General features: G+C 40.6%; 1 protein-coding gene across 2 annotated transcripts; it reads right to left on the reverse strand.

Moving 5' to 3' along the window:
- Positions 1-2,466: 2,466 nt before the first annotated feature.
- Positions 2,467-14,191, reverse strand: il12ba (interleukin 12Ba). 2 transcript variants are annotated; one of them, XM_069195989.1, is made up of 9 exons: positions 14,147-14,191; positions 12,238-12,308; positions 11,879-11,984; positions 10,745-11,020; positions 10,361-10,475; positions 9,373-9,551; positions 7,731-7,897; positions 5,110-5,219; positions 2,467-3,567 (listed from the first exon to the last, which is right to left on the reverse strand). In XM_069195989.1, the coding sequence occupies exons 2-9, from the start codon at positions 12,253-12,255 to the stop codon at positions 3,498-3,500; spliced, it is 1,041 nt and encodes a 346-aa protein (XP_069052090.1). In that variant the 5' UTR covers positions 12,256-12,308; positions 14,147-14,191; the 3' UTR covers positions 2,467-3,497. The 2 variants fall into 2 exon arrangements, with proteins under 2 accessions (XP_069052090.1, XP_006631788.2); XM_006631725.3 differs by lacking the exon at positions 12,238-12,308 and having other exon boundaries at positions 14,147-14,183.
- Positions 14,192-15,260: the final 1,069 nt, after the last annotated feature.

Genomic DNA, 15,260 nt, shown 5'->3' on the forward strand with positions numbered 1-15,260 from the left:
TGTGAGGACCGCCCCTGTAGCTGTGTGCCCAATTTAGGCTCAACCCTGTAAAAAGCACGCCATACTTTCAAACAACAAGCCAGTTCCTAGAGTCACCCTTGAGCTGGTGCTGGTATATCACCATCAAAGCTTAGCACCACCTAATTGTGTATCACACTGATTGATGAAATTGGTGACATACTCATTCAGAAATGTACAATGGATATCAAAAGTCTACACACCCTTATTGAATTTCTAGCTTTTGTTGATGAAAAGGCTGAAACCAAGACAAATCATGTCAGTGAAAAACAAATGGATCATTTTTTAAGAAAAATAATTAAAGATAAAAAACATTCAATGCCTTGGTTGCATACAGTAAATGTGCACACCCTTTATAAAGGGGATTGTAACTGTATTCATTCTTCTCTGAACTGTCAGACGTTTAAATTATGAAAATGTTTCTGTTTGCTGGTGTTCTAGTTTATTCAGAATTTACTTACATTGCAAAATATTGGAGCATAAGTCTGTGTTTATAAAAAACATATCCTCACCAACACCAACAATAAGAAAGTAACATTTTCAGAAATGACGAAGGAAGATTTATTTTACAACAGTGCTTTGAATAAGAATCAAACATAAACTATCCCAAAGTATAGTTCAGAATGTATTAGGTCACTGTACAATAATCATATGCTACAAATCATCTCAGTAAAGCCACTCTGCTCATCTGAAGCACTGGTATTCTCATTGTAGCCTCCTGAATCATAAGAAATGATTCTGTGTTTGCCTGTCTCGTACAGACATCGCTGGCACATGCAACATGCAACATCAACTTTCCAGTTGGAAGAAAATTATTAGACAACATTCTGCATTCCTAAATACAGGGGTCACCTTGCCTTCATTGTTGAGAATTGTGTAGGCACCTTTAACAATAGTGTATTCATGAGCTGAAATCTAACCAACTGCACTGACTGGAGTATCTGATACAGTGTTATTCTCACATGTGGGTATTTATGGAACAGTGTCACTCCCACTGGAAAAAATTCTGTGTTGAAGTTGTTGAAATAATGCAATTTAAGTGAGATTTCCTTTATATTAGTGTGAGAAGGCAGAGCCGCTGTGAGAAACGAGCAGCCCCAGAACTCTATAAAGGACTCCACCTGTGACAGACAGGGTAGCACTGCTTCAGGGAGCAGGTAAAGCTATGGAAATTTCTTCTCCAGCACTGGAGCTTTTTCTTGTGGGGAAATCTGTTAAAAAGTAAACAAAAAGAATCTGCACTTTACTCTCCAAACAAATCTTCCAAAGTTCATAAACTTAGCAAAAACAAGTAAAAACACCTTAATATAAGGATTACCAACAGAAAACATTATTTTCAAGGCTCAGGTCCACAGTACATTAAGAACTTCATGTAAGAATGGTTACAAAAGATAGGGAAGAATTTGACCCATCTAACTTATTTAGTTTTTTCAGTAACTCATTCGTCTGAAGATCTCTCTCAGACGTTTCTTGGAAGAATCCAAGACTTATATCTTATAACCGTGTTGTTGAAACCAGGTTATAAGTTTCAACAACATGGCTAAGCAGCTTGTTCCACACTCCCACCACATTCTGTGTAAAAAAGTACACCCAGTTCTTAGTTTCAAATGCGAATCCACAAATTAAACAAAGTTCCACAACTCCTGAATATCAGAATGTCGTACTATACATATTTATGCAAATATTATTTAATTGGTTCACGGTAGCAAAACTGAACTAGTTCTTTTCGAGAGTTTACAAATGAACAATATGAGCCCTTGAGTTCTTATGAGCTGTTAAGAATGCAATGAAAACTACATTACAAACCGCAAACAAAACAATGAGCAATTCTTTCACTACAGAATAAATGAATGTTTTGAATATAAACGTTGGCATGTTGAAGAACTATCAAACAATTCACCTGTATTTCATTCGGCTAATTTGCGGAACACTGATAAACACTTTGGGAAAAGTAAACGTTTTACGGCACTGGTTTTACCCCTGGTTTTTGAAATAGGAAATATATATAAAAACACTTTTTGCAAACAACTGTTCAATTAGTATCCAGAGTTGCTCAACCTATGAAGACGAGACTTAGCTCTATGATTCAATTACCACAAGCTCCTGTCGCGTCACTAACTGACCAGAATGGATCCAATTCCTGCGACCGGTTCTGAAAGAAAAGTGGCTGGAAGGAGTCTGACTGTACTTCCTAATTTTTCCTGTGTGCCGCCACGTTTTTCGGAGCTGTGAGCCGAGAGGTGGAGAACTCCAAGCTCGTATTCCATATTAGGCTATACCCAAAATCATATATAGTTTAAAAATAACATCCTTAAATTTTTTCGCCGCTTTCTCATAAGGAAGAAGACTTTCGCTGCGGTCTGTTAAATCACATTGTCTTTGCAGTGTCCATCCAGAATACATTAGCCAAATCCAAGTAAAACAAAGACTAATCCACGACATGGCAGGTGCGTGTTCGTAAAAGGAATTTATTAAATAAATCACACAGAAATGTACAGAATCGGTCAGTACAAGAAAGGTCCTTATGAAAAAGTCATTCTTATTCAAATATGCTGTTTAACACTTTATTTCATGGTCACCTGTAAATAATGGGATTGTTATTTATGAGTGACACTTAAGGATTTAACAAATAATGGGCAATTCCTATATAACACCGAACTAGATACTAGATTACTAGTTGCTAGCAATTAATTATATATCCCACATGTTTCACTAGTCAAATATTAAGCATTAGTTTGAAAGAACCTAACAGATGTGTTACAGTAATAAAGTGGTTTTATGAAGTCTACAGTGGAGTTCTAAATAAAAAGTTTACATTCAAAACATCAGCAGGTATTACATTTCATTTACATTTCCTTTGAGTTATGGCAATTTGTCACTTTCTTGAGTTTCAAATGAATACACATTTTTAATGAGCAGCGATAACTAACATTTCTCACCAATAAATATATAAATAAAGCAAATAATAAATAAGGTAGGACATTCATTCATGCAAGCTTATGATAAAATATCAAAATATACTTATCTGTGTCATTGAACATTATCATTCATGGCATGGTTTCACATCTGTACACAGCTTATCAGTCTTCAGTAAATGGAACAGTATATTGTTCAAAACATAATTATTAGATATAAATAGCGTCTCTAGTTTTTACACTACAGAGGAGAAAAGGAAAGCTTAATCATTGATACCTGGGAAATTCTACTGCTCAAGAACATTTGTATCTGCTCAGAGCACAGCTGTATGGTGATTTATCATAGAAGACAAACCAGGGTTTAACCTTTTGTGGTCTGAAACAGTTTTTTTTAAATAAATGCAGAATTGTATTGTAAAACCTGGAGTTACGGATTTAGTGCTGTGCTCGTGCAAGGGAAAACATCGAGGATAATGCGTTTTCTAACAATGAAAGAAAAAAAAACAGGTGAAGCTGCTATTTCAGATATCTGGAAGGATCACACTTCTCCTCTCGTGCCTTTTCTCACTGTGAGAAACCCTGGGGCCTGTGATGGCTATGCGCGGGATTTCTTTTTCTTCTTTGCGGTTCATGGCTGAAATAGAAATACGAGGTCCTGTTATAAATACTCCGTGGCGAACCGTGTATGTTATCATTCTGCAATCAGCTAACCGTGGAAAATCGGATCTCCTTGCATTCTCTGAGCAGAGTAACAGTGGCAAGAATTCCTGCATCCCTTCAAGAAGAAACTTACCTTCCTCACACGGCTGTTCCATCAGCCGAGCTACTTTAACACCTTAAGGAAATGATTTGACGTCGTTACACGCTCGAGAAACGTGTAGCGCATCGTGTTTGTAATGCATGTTCGGAAAATGCAACTACTTAGTCAGGTCGGCTCCGGTGCGCAGTGGGGATGAATTGGACACAAGATGAATAATTTTTTTCTTCATTGGAATTTCCATTCCAACTCTGATTTTTAAGTTGCAGGGTAAAATACAAGGGATAGCCTTTGGAATTGTGTTTTCAATCTTGGAGAAGATTAAGCTTTCGAGAAGCAAGGCACTGCGTGGGAGTTTCGGGAGTAAGGATCATCCTTTATTCTCACCCAGAAACCTCTGGCTTTATTCCATCTGTCGTGGGCTAGCGCCAACTGCACAGATCACACTCAAACATTTGACTCTCAACTCTGGAAGAGCATTTAACACTGAGAACAACAGTCCCGTCTTTGCACGAAGGGTGGTGGGAGTGTGGAACAAGATGCCCAGCCATTTCATTGAAGCCGATACCCCAGTTTGCTTCAGTAAACATCAAGGTGAGATCCCATAGTCAAGACAGGAGGCACTTCTTTACAACAAAGGTTGGGGTGGTTGTGGAACAAGCTAAGCAGATCTAAGCTAAGCTAAGCAGATCTTCACATTAATTAGTTCCTATCTAATTAGGTAGGTAGCCGTTATGGAGCAAATGGCATCCTTTCATTTGTAACCTTTTGTATGTTCTAAGAATTGCTCAGTTTTTAAATCAAGTCTTTTTCTGCTAATACTGAGATCTCAGATCATGACAACACAGAAAATGACTTGTACTCAAACTGTACTTGTGTACAAACTGTACTTAGACATTTTTAAATACTATAATTTTATTCCAGTGTTTCCTAAAGTTGTGTTTTTCAGTTGATACTTTGGAATCAGAAAAAAATAGCACTGTTTCCAGACCCAGAAGGGTTCTAGAGTCAGTGATTTCAACAACACCTTGATGTTAAACTGACAAGAGATCTTGCCTCATCAGCCTCCCAGTGCTTAGCGGAGGATTGTGGGAAACGCTAGCAGGCATTGGTTTGACTGAGCAAAACAACGCAATGAAAACTCACTGCGACAACAGATTTCTGATAGAGCGAATTTTCCCTGAGGAATTTCTCAATCCATCATATGTGGGCACAGGGCCTTGCTCCTGATGAGGAAGGAGTTGATGACTCCTTTGGTTTAAACCTGACACTCCTCTGCAGGTTACACCACAAGGAAATGAATTCACGCATTCTCCATTTGCATGATTCTCTGAGGGGCTGCGGTTGTACAGGTTGAGGATGCCCACATTTAAGATGAACAAATATGTCAAAGGTCAACAGAAACTGTCTTGAACCTACTTTGCCTGCTTCCAGTCACTCCAGGCTGAATCACAGAACATGTCTTTGGCGCGGACGCAGATGCTGTTTCCCTTGTGTCTGTATTTCTTTGACAATTTTAGGGAAGTGGCCTAAAAGGAAAGGAAATGGACAACACAACACACTGAGTCACTGCCATGGCAGGTATGAGGTATTGTTCCCTGACGCAAAAACAGGACAGCTGGGAAGTCATCTTTATTGCTATTTCAGTATCTCACTATGGGTATTGGTTAATTGTTTTCATTTTGAAATGGAAGTTACATGACATACAGTAAGTATGTTTTCAATATTTAACTTAAGTACTTGAAATGAATTAAAACAAATTTCTCTCCCGCTGTGCATTAAAATGGTGTCTGTTTACAGCAAGACTTACAGTATCATTAAGAATCCCCTCCACCCAGAGACCTGTTTTTAAATTAATCAATCACAAAATGCCATTTCCTACACTTTTTTGACACTTGTCCAAGTAAAAATCAGGACAAATAAACCATATTGACAAAAAAAACAGCATGTATTTTTATTTGCAGGAAGTCTCAATTTAGGAGTATGGATTTCCAAAAAAAACTACCAAAACCAGGATTCAAAGATAATGATCACAAGCCAGAGGACACAAGTGGAAACTATGTGGAGATCCATTTAAAACCAAGAATAAGATAATAATAATAACAACAACATCACTTTATTAATCCTTTACAATTTCTTGCATTAGGAATTATCTTTTTGCATATCCCAGCTTGCTCTCCATGAGACACACAGACACAGAGAGAATTTGTCACAGACACAGAGAGACACACAGTCTGCCATTGTACGGCACCCCTGGAGCAGTTGGGGTTAAGGGCCTTGCTCAGGAGCCCAACAGAGTAGGGTTCCTCTGCCAGCTGCGGGATTTGAACCAGCAACCTTCCAGCCACAGGCACAGATCCTTAGCCACAGCGCAACCACTCCACCCTTAGAAGTTGACAGGGGTAGGATTCAAACCCACGCCTTTGAAGAAACTGGAGCCTTAATCCAGCACCATAGACCACTCAGCCACGCTACCCTCTAATGCAAGCAAGATGCAAGCAATCCAAGAATAAAATGCAACTACTTAGCTCAGCTTCAGTGCCCAGTGGTAATTAATTATACACAGAATTATTGTTTTTCATTGGAATTTCCACTTCAATTCTGATTTTTACCCCTCTTTATCCATTTCTATGGCAAGTCGCAGCTCTGATCTTGGAAATCTGTAATCTCTGCAAGCTCTGTGCCTCTTTAACATCAACTCCTTAACGGCATGGAGCAGTGGATCTGTGGCTCAAGATCTGCACCTGAGGCTGGAAGGGTGCCAGGTCAAATCCCACAGCCAGTAGAGGAATCCTACTTCATTGGGCCCCTGAGCAAGGCCTTTAACCCCAGCTGCTCCAGGGGTGCATTATACATGGCTGACCCAGTGCTCTGACCCCAGGCTTCTCTCCCTGTCTGTGTGTCCCATGGAGAGCAAGCTGGAGCATGCGAAAAAGACAAATTCCTAATGCAAAAAATTGTATATGGCTAATAAAGTGATCTTATCTTAATGTAACAGGGCTCAGCACGCCATTGGAGGTGCTGAGGAGATGTCACCACCTTAGCAAGCTACACAATATCAAGCTCTGCCACTCACTGTGACCCCACTCTCCACTGCACCAAACATCACTGAAATTTGCCACTTCAAGGGAAAAGGATCCTTTCAGATTACATCCATCTGGCGTTTTCTTATGTTCTTATCATTTATGCAAAGGGTTGTGGGAGCATGGAACGAGGACCTCAGCCATGGTATTGAAGCTGATCGTTCGTCAGCCTCCAAGAAATGGATAGATGAGAGTTGGATCAATTAACTACTAACTACCACACTGGCTCAATGGAACGAATGGCCTCTCCTCTCCTGCGACCTTTCTTATGTTGTTATATAATTCCTTACACTTATATATTCTGGACACTCCACTCAAAGCGCTTGATAGGTAATGGGGACCCCCCTCCACCACCAGTGTGCAGCCCCACCTGGATGATGTGATGGCAGCCATAGTGAGCCAGAACGCTCACCACACACCAGCTCTCAGCGGGGAGGAGAACAGAGTGATGAAGCCAGTTCACAGGTGGGGATTATTAGGAGGCCATGATTGGTAAAGGCCAGGGGGAAATTTGATCAGGACACTAGAGTAATTCCTCTACTCTTTTCAAGAAAGGCCCTGGGATTTTTAATGACCACAGAGAGTAAGGACCTCGGTTTTACCTCACTTTTTTTAAAGTATACTGTCTCCGTCACTATACTGGGGCATTAGGACCCACATAGACTGCAGGATGAGCGCCCCCTACTGGTCCCACTAACACCTCTTCCAGCAGCAGCCTTAGCTTTCCCAGGAGATCTCTATTCAGGTACTGGCCAGGCTCACACCTGCTGAGCTTCAGTGGCCTGCCGGTTGTGATTCACAGAGTGATATGGCTGCTGGCTATATGTATTTTCTCAAAGATCTCAAAGGTTGTACCAGTATACCACAGTAGTCATTGTCTCCGTGAAGACGAAAGTCACATTGCATCGATAGTGGAATACGGAGGGAGAGAGAGCAGGGATGATTTAAGGAAGTTACCTCGTCGGTGCCAGTTGGCTGAGCCTGCAGACTGTCACAGCTGCCTTTCACCACTTTGACCTGGAATGTGAGAGGGAAGTAGGAGCGGCTGTGCTTCCAGTTTGCGGGGTAATCCCACGTCACGTTAATCCGACAAACCTTCAAGTTTTCAGGGCTGTCGGGCTTCACTATGGATTCAAAAACAGTGACGTCAGAGCCGTTTCTGCCTGGGACCTTCTAAAAAAAAGCGTTTTTTTTATGGAAAGCCGAAATTGTACTGTCCCTTCGATAACTCAGTAAAACTGTATTAGTTGTAATATTTATTAATCACCGTACTATTTTTCCAGTTTTTCCCCCCCAAAATTACCTTGCACTATTTTTGTCCTGTTGTATTTTCTCCGTTTGCGTATTTGCACAGTTTTGATTACACTGTCATGTTATTACACTGTTATTGTTATTGTGTTACTGTCTATTGTCCTATCTTCTGTTCTATTTATATACTGCACCTGAGCGACTAATGAGTAACACTTTTCCCTATACTATGCACCTGTGTAAGTATAGTGACAATAAAGTTAAATTGAATTGATTGAGTGAAACGGCTCGCCTAATGTTTTGGTATTAAAAAAAAAACGTGCAGGTTCTCAGTAGGAACGCAGAAGCCAGGCAGTTTTTCTATCTGTTTAATAAATAATACAAACAAGTCACATTTTAATGTTTTATCGCTCGATTTGTGCACTTCAGTAAATAACTTCAGTTTAAAAGGAATGAAACTCATTTACAACGACTCTAGATGGCAGTGTTAAGTAAGTGATTTTCTAACGATGTAGTAACATATTTGGTTCTTAAAACTGTTAATAAAGCATCTAAAAATGAAAATAACTAGAAGTTCACTCCAAATCAACAACCTAAAACAAAGGTCATTATTAGTTTATCATGTGATTTGACAAAATGTGGAGAATTGTTTTGAAGTTCCAGGACATTTTCAAGAATAGTCCCTTCTGAAAACTCTGTTCACACCTCACATCTTAAACTTGTCTGAATGTAGTGCATTCAAGACTCCTTATGTGTGCAAAAGGTCATTGTGTGCATGGTCACTATGGTAAAACAAGCACATTCTGGGATATGAACCTGTTTTGTTGAAGTTAATTGAAGTATTTTACAAGCTGTTCCGAATGGGGCACTTGGACATGCAAGGTGCATCTGTAGCTAAAGTTACTCTGAAATCTGCTTGCTGAGGATAAAGACTTGCTGGAATAAGTGACCATTAGTGGCACCAGACAGACCAGATTGATCCAGACTTATTTGCCTGGTAGGACCTTCAAGTGTTAAAAGTTACGTATGAAGACTGGAATATCACGGTGTGTGTTTGAGCCTGGCACTAATTCAGCACTTGTCAAGGGAATTCTAGGCTGTAGGTCACACTCTCCTGCCAGCAGTAAAGTGTTAAACAAAGGTCTTGCTGAAGCATCAGGTTTCTTCAAGAAGAACTTAAGGCAGAGCATCACACTCTTAAAAGGTCTCTTGCTCGCTATGTTGTAAATAGCCAGGGATTGGTGTAAATTAATACAATATTCACACATACATCATAATATAGGGGGAAATTCTGACCTTTAAGGAGGACAAAAAATAGTATGTAGAAAAGGAGCAGTGATATGATACTCACAGATTTCATGAATGTAGAAGACTTTAGAATACTCTTCAAAGCGGTACAGGTGCGTGGCGTACAGAGTAAAATTGATCCGGTCGCGCTCCTCTCTGTACGGGCAGAAGGAGGAGTCTTGACAGCTTGCTTTGGACTCATGTTCATCCATAGTGCAGGAGATGCTGCTCACCTCTGATGACCTGTCAACAACAAAACCACCCATAAATCCCTGCATGTTTGATCCTGTGTTCAATCAGTAAGAATATTACGGCACTTTCACTGAAAGAAAGCACTTTCTCAGATGTCCTGGTTGCACTGGAGTCCAGGAATGGGGGTGCATACAAAAATATTAAAAAGGAGAGCTTTATTAGAAAGGAGTTACTCAATTCAGCAGAGTCAGTCAGAAAAGCAATTACCTACATTATTGCTGCTTATTGTAATTTTAGTACAGGGATCTTCAACCCTGGTCCTAGAGAGCTCTGGTCTAGTTAGACTTATTGGTTTCTAAAGACTGGCAACACTGATCAGCTTTTTCAACCAAGCAAGTAATCTGTTCATTTAAAAGTATTGATTCTTGTAGGCAGACATGTACATAGAGATTAGTCCTAAATGATCTCTAAATTACTTCATTTAAATAATCGCCTGTGTGACAGATCACAGCACAATTGTTCCAAGTCTTAAGAAATCGGTGATTTAACAGTGAGCAGAACCTGCTGTATCAGGGTGCACCAGGACCAGGGCGGGAGCCCCTGCTGACACGACAGAGCTCCCTGCAGGTAAGGTTAGGTAGTCTGGGCCAAGACTTGAGCAGCTCAGCCGAACTGCCCCTGAAGTCTTGAGAATCAACCCCCCCCCCCCCAGCTCAACACTGACGTGCTTCAGCAAAGGCTTAGAGCGGGTTGTGTTTCCCGATGGACGCTACTGCCAGAGTAATCAATCAAAGCTACAAGACTGACGAGCCTGTGCTGGCTCTCCCTCTTCCAAAGTGTAAGATTAACACTGGACGTACGCCAGCCGCTCTGCAGAGACGAACAGCGTGGCATCTTCACGATTCTCCTGCAGCTGCCAAGAGCACTCGAAGTCTCCCGAGTAGTTTTTCGCTTTGCAGGTAATGTAGTTGTTTTCTGTGGAATAAATGCAGAAAGAAATCAGGAGTGCGTGAAAGACTTACTGAAGCCATGCTTAAATGAGCAGCCTCAAACCGGAGGGATTATGTGTGCTGCCCAACACCTAGCACAACAGGGAGCAGGCACAAACACAGTAGGCACAGGTCAGCTTGGGTACAGAAGGTGTTATGGAAAAACTGAGCGAAAAACTCAGGTTTTAAATGATCTTGAGGGTAAAAACTCACTCTCCCGTCGAGTGGCCCCAGAGCCACACAGAGCAGGCTCACCTTCGTTCTTGAGGATGGTCTTGGGGAAGGGACCTTTCTCGTTATTCGTCTCCTGCACCAGGACCAGGGTGTGGTTGAGCGTGGCGCCAGAGCTGTCGTGGCAGGTGTAATTCCCGCCGAACATCTCCACCACCTCCACCGTGATCACGTTCCCGCGTTCTCTCAATTTCCGGTTGTCCTTCTTCCAGTGGACATCCCGGAGCTGGTGGGCCTCTCCACAGCTCAGCTCGACGTGAGAGGAAGTGCTCTTGGTGAGGTCAACATCCAGGACGATGACTGCGCAGGCAGGGATGGACATTAACACCCAGCCTCTCAAGACGGTCAGCAGTAGTCAACATGCACACTGTTCTCACCATCATTACTTTGTGTCACGCCCTCAGCCAGAGGGCGCTCCTTCTCTGTCCTGTCCCTAGTTTCCGGTCTGCTGTCCTTCCTGTCCCTCTCTTTCCCTTGGGCTATATATTTCCGGGTCTTGCACTCCGTCCTCGCTCAGCATTGACATTCGGATGTCCTGAGACCCGTCTAGCACCAGGGCGCCCCACGTCCGCTCCCTGAGGGCATAGGTTTCTATTCGGCATTCCTGAACTCTTTGCACTAATGAGCCCGGGCCTTTTTCCTCTCTCCTGCTCCCCACGGTTAGTCCCTTTGGACGTCCGTGACACTTTGCTTTCCAACTCTTGTACTATGATGCTACAATCTTACTGCTCCGAGACACTGCCCTTTGAATTCGAGTATGACCACAGTGAACACTCCCAGGTGCACTCCCCGCTATAAACACGCACACACACAACCGTGAACCAGTGATGAACCAGTGACTTTACCTGTAAATCACTAGGGAAATGCAACACAATCCAGAAAAAGATTTTTTTAATTGACAAGAAACCATTTATTTCAAAAGTAGAAAACAGACCACCTGGGCAGACGAATGCTGTCAGGCATATTAAATTTTTTCATTTTTGTACAGGCATGTCTACTTTCTACACATGTAATGTTTGAGGAAAGTACGCTAACAGCCAAGGAACTGCAGATGTAACTACAGCAGAACAAGGGATCAAAGAGTTAAGACTGTGTGGCTCTAGCTAGTGGCTTGCATCAGTGGGTCACATACTTTGTAAAGGAAAAAAAGTTTCTCACCGTTCGGTCTGAAGACCCAGTATTTAGAGGGTTCTTCTTGATCGCTGCTCCTTGCTTGTTGTAGAGCCAGAAGCAGAACACAAAATAACTGCAAAGCACACGTCATCTGATAGAGAGAAGGAAACAAACAATATTCTATAAAATGTAAAAAGGAGATTCAATCTTCATTATTCAATTATATAAAAAAGTATTTAGTAATTTCTAGAATCCACATTTTCTACTTGGATTTTGACAAAAACACTCAGTCTACCAATCATTTAACTCTCTAATTTATCCAGATAAATACATTTAGATGAGGTTTTAACTGATTTTGTCATGGAATACCATAATCACATTGAAAATTCAACTTGTCAACATACCTTAGATACAATAATCATCGACTTCAGGCCAAATTAGAATTTTTTCCCCCAAATCAGTGCAATGTATATACCTAGAAGTGATGAAACAAATCAGTATGTAACATGTGAATTCAAGCCTGCCTCATGAAAATACCAGATCTTTAAAGACTATAAATGGTTCTCCATTTAGAGTCCTTATCTTCATTCTTTCAGCTTTTTTTAGGTGTCTTGGCTTTACTCAAACTAAAATGAATAATCGGCGCTCTTCATTCCCATACCTACTGTACAGTTCTATGGAGCAGGGCACATCTGCACAACCTCACTGTTTTTATACCTTGATGAGCAGCTTTGATATTTTACAATCTTTCATGTCTCTAAAACATCGGGTGAGATGTTTTAGAGACTCCTTTAGGCAATTAAATACAAAACCTGGCAGAATTCTACACCAATGGCAGTTCTAACTGAAATCATAATGGTTTATAAAAAAAGTCTTTAAAACCAATTGATAAAAAGGGGGCCAACCAGATGAATTATAATTGTGCTTACCAGAATTTTCTTATCAACTTTTCTTACTTATCAGAAATAAATGCCTTTCACATAGTAGAAGTAGACATTACCAATACACAACAGTCCCTACAAACAGGAGTCTGAAAGCTGACACCCTAGTGCTGACATCAATTAGATGTTATCCCCTCTGGGTAAATAAAACATTTCCTGCTTAATCCAGTGCATGGCATTCCACAGAAATGCAGCAAAATGTTCTGTAGGTTATCCAGAATAGCCACAGGACAATCTATACATAGGAACGTGCCATAACATAGAAGTGATCAAGTTAATTACATTTCATTGCCAATAAAGACATTTCATTGCCAGCAACTACTATTGTTGTGTATTTGATAAATAAACGTTGATTTGATTTGATTCATTAATAACCAGCATCTGACGCTCGATCCTTTCCTAAATACACTCCCTGGTACCTGAACACCTATCTGCGCCACTGCCATTCTCCCCGCAGGCCTGGAAGTGTGCTATATTCCCACTTCCCAGTCAGCAAAGCATCACTTTTGTCCCAGATACTCTCTCAAAAGCCCACTGACACTGTTAGAACACAAGTACTGCCTTTGTTCCAATCACTGCTACATCATCCCATTCAGCCAGTTACTTTCACAGCAGGAACAAGACCTAATAACTTCTGAAAGGCAACACATGTTTAGGTTTTCCATATTAAAATAACAGCTTTTACAGCACTTAATCAAACTCAGATTCATCTTCAAACTTAAAATGAGTAAATTCGCATATTCTAAGGCTTACCTTGCCTTTTACCAGAACAAAGCAAAACAAAACAGCAACTTGTCTATTTATTGCTACATGCAAATGAGGAGCTCCAGGGACAGAGCCGGGTGTTATCCCGCATTCCCACTTCTGTTTTTATCAGCACGCTGCCACGAGTTTGTATATGTCAAATTTATCACCAGTGTTGTAAACAGAAAAATGCTGCTGAATCTTTTGATCAAGAATCAATCGCCTGGGTGATGGGAAAAGCTGGCAGAACTTTTAAAATGTTTAAAAAAATGCTTTTTAGAAACTGAACATATTTCATATTTAAAAATGTAATTAAAATGAAGTTCTTTCAGAACTTGTAAAAGGAGATTGTAACAGCAACCTCTGAACGGAAAAATATACTACAGCAGAAATATAGTTCAATAGTGATATAATAATAATCACTTTTATTTATAAAGTGCCATTTACAAACCCAACGACGTTGTACATAGTGATAAGAAAAAATAAATAAAATTAAATAAAATGAGACAAGAACATACAGGATAAACCTTAAGTGTTATTCCTCACTATGTTTTATGTTATGTGGTTCCCTGACATCCAGAGACAATTTAATCTTATCAAGTATTTGGTGATGTAAGTTTGATCTTACCTTGGTAAAAAGGCAGTGCTCAGAACCAGTCTTTCTCCCTTCTCAGTCTTTCACTGGTTGATATTCACACTCCTCAGTATATATAGTCAGCCACATGGAAGTGGAGAATTTCCAGAAACACAATCAACAATAACAAAAAAGTACAGCTTGCAGGTAAAAGGAACTAAGCTTGGGGTTTTGAAAAGAAGGTTTTGAGTAAAGGCCAGCGAAAGTCATTTTTGTAAAATCCATTTTCTCTTGACCCCAATCTCAGGTGGTCTAATTTTGGATGGCTTAATTATAATGAGAGCGGCCAGTATGTGTCAGCATCGGGTTTTCAGTCAGCTTTAAAAGCTAATGTCCAACCTGTAACCAGCAATTGGGATTTTGGACACTTCTGAAATAAATTGGTGAAAAGACCATGAGCTATTCAAATATTCACCTCTCTACTTTTGATCTGATTGGCAAGACTGCCACACTTTTCTGATCACATACTTATTCTTTTTTTCTTGACCTGCCTGACTGCTGACGCCTTTAGATGTTTTGTTGACTGGCTTAAAGAGTGCTTCCATTGTGGGGTGTTTTAGTGTCCTGTTGATTTTATATTAAGAATAACATTATGGTAAACCAAAAGTACCTTCTGCGTGGAGTTCGCATGCTGCCCCTTTGTTGGTAGGCATTTTTGTCAGGGGCAACGATTCTCTCCTGGCTGGAAATCACGGTGGCTGGGTTAATTCATGTCGCTGAGTGCGAGTGTTTCTGGCCCGCAATAAATCTGTCCAGGGAATCATCCTGCCTTGCTACAACTTGAGCTTCTAACTGCAACCTCTTACATGGAAAGAAAGCCATTCCAATAATGAATGGATAAATATCCCACTTCCTTAACAAGACCAGCTTCCCTGGGAGTGAATTTTAACTAAACTTACAAATATAGAATTTACAGAGTTACTGTAACGGAAATCTGGAGCAGTGAGTTTTGTTTACATTTCTGGGTTTCTGACTTGCGACTAACTTATGTCTATGAAAGCTGGTTTTAACAAGGAGGAAAGGGAATATTTTCAGGGACCAGTGACACTAGGCTGCAGAATCAAGGTGGATACTGGCCAGAGTGTTTTCTACCAAAGAGCCAGATGTG

This window comes from Lepisosteus oculatus, chromosome 11 (genome assembly GCF_040954835.1).
Source record: "Lepisosteus oculatus isolate fLepOcu1 chromosome 11, fLepOcu1.hap2, whole genome shotgun sequence".
NCBI classification, from domain to species: Eukaryota; Metazoa; Chordata; class Actinopteri; order Semionotiformes; family Lepisosteidae; genus Lepisosteus; species Lepisosteus oculatus.

What these genes read in the sequence shown, in the direction of transcription:
- il12ba (XM_069195989.1), bottom strand. An exon ending in CTGGGTCTTCAGACCGAACG is followed by an intron (nt 11,021 to 11,878) that starts GTGAGAAACTTT and finishes CTGCCTGCGCAG; the next exon opens with TCATCGTCCTGGATGTTGAC. An exon ending in CTTCTACATTCATGAAATCT is followed by an intron (nt 7,898 to 9,372) that starts GTGAGTATCATA and finishes TTGAATCCATAG; the next exon opens with TGAAGCCCGACAGCCCTGAA.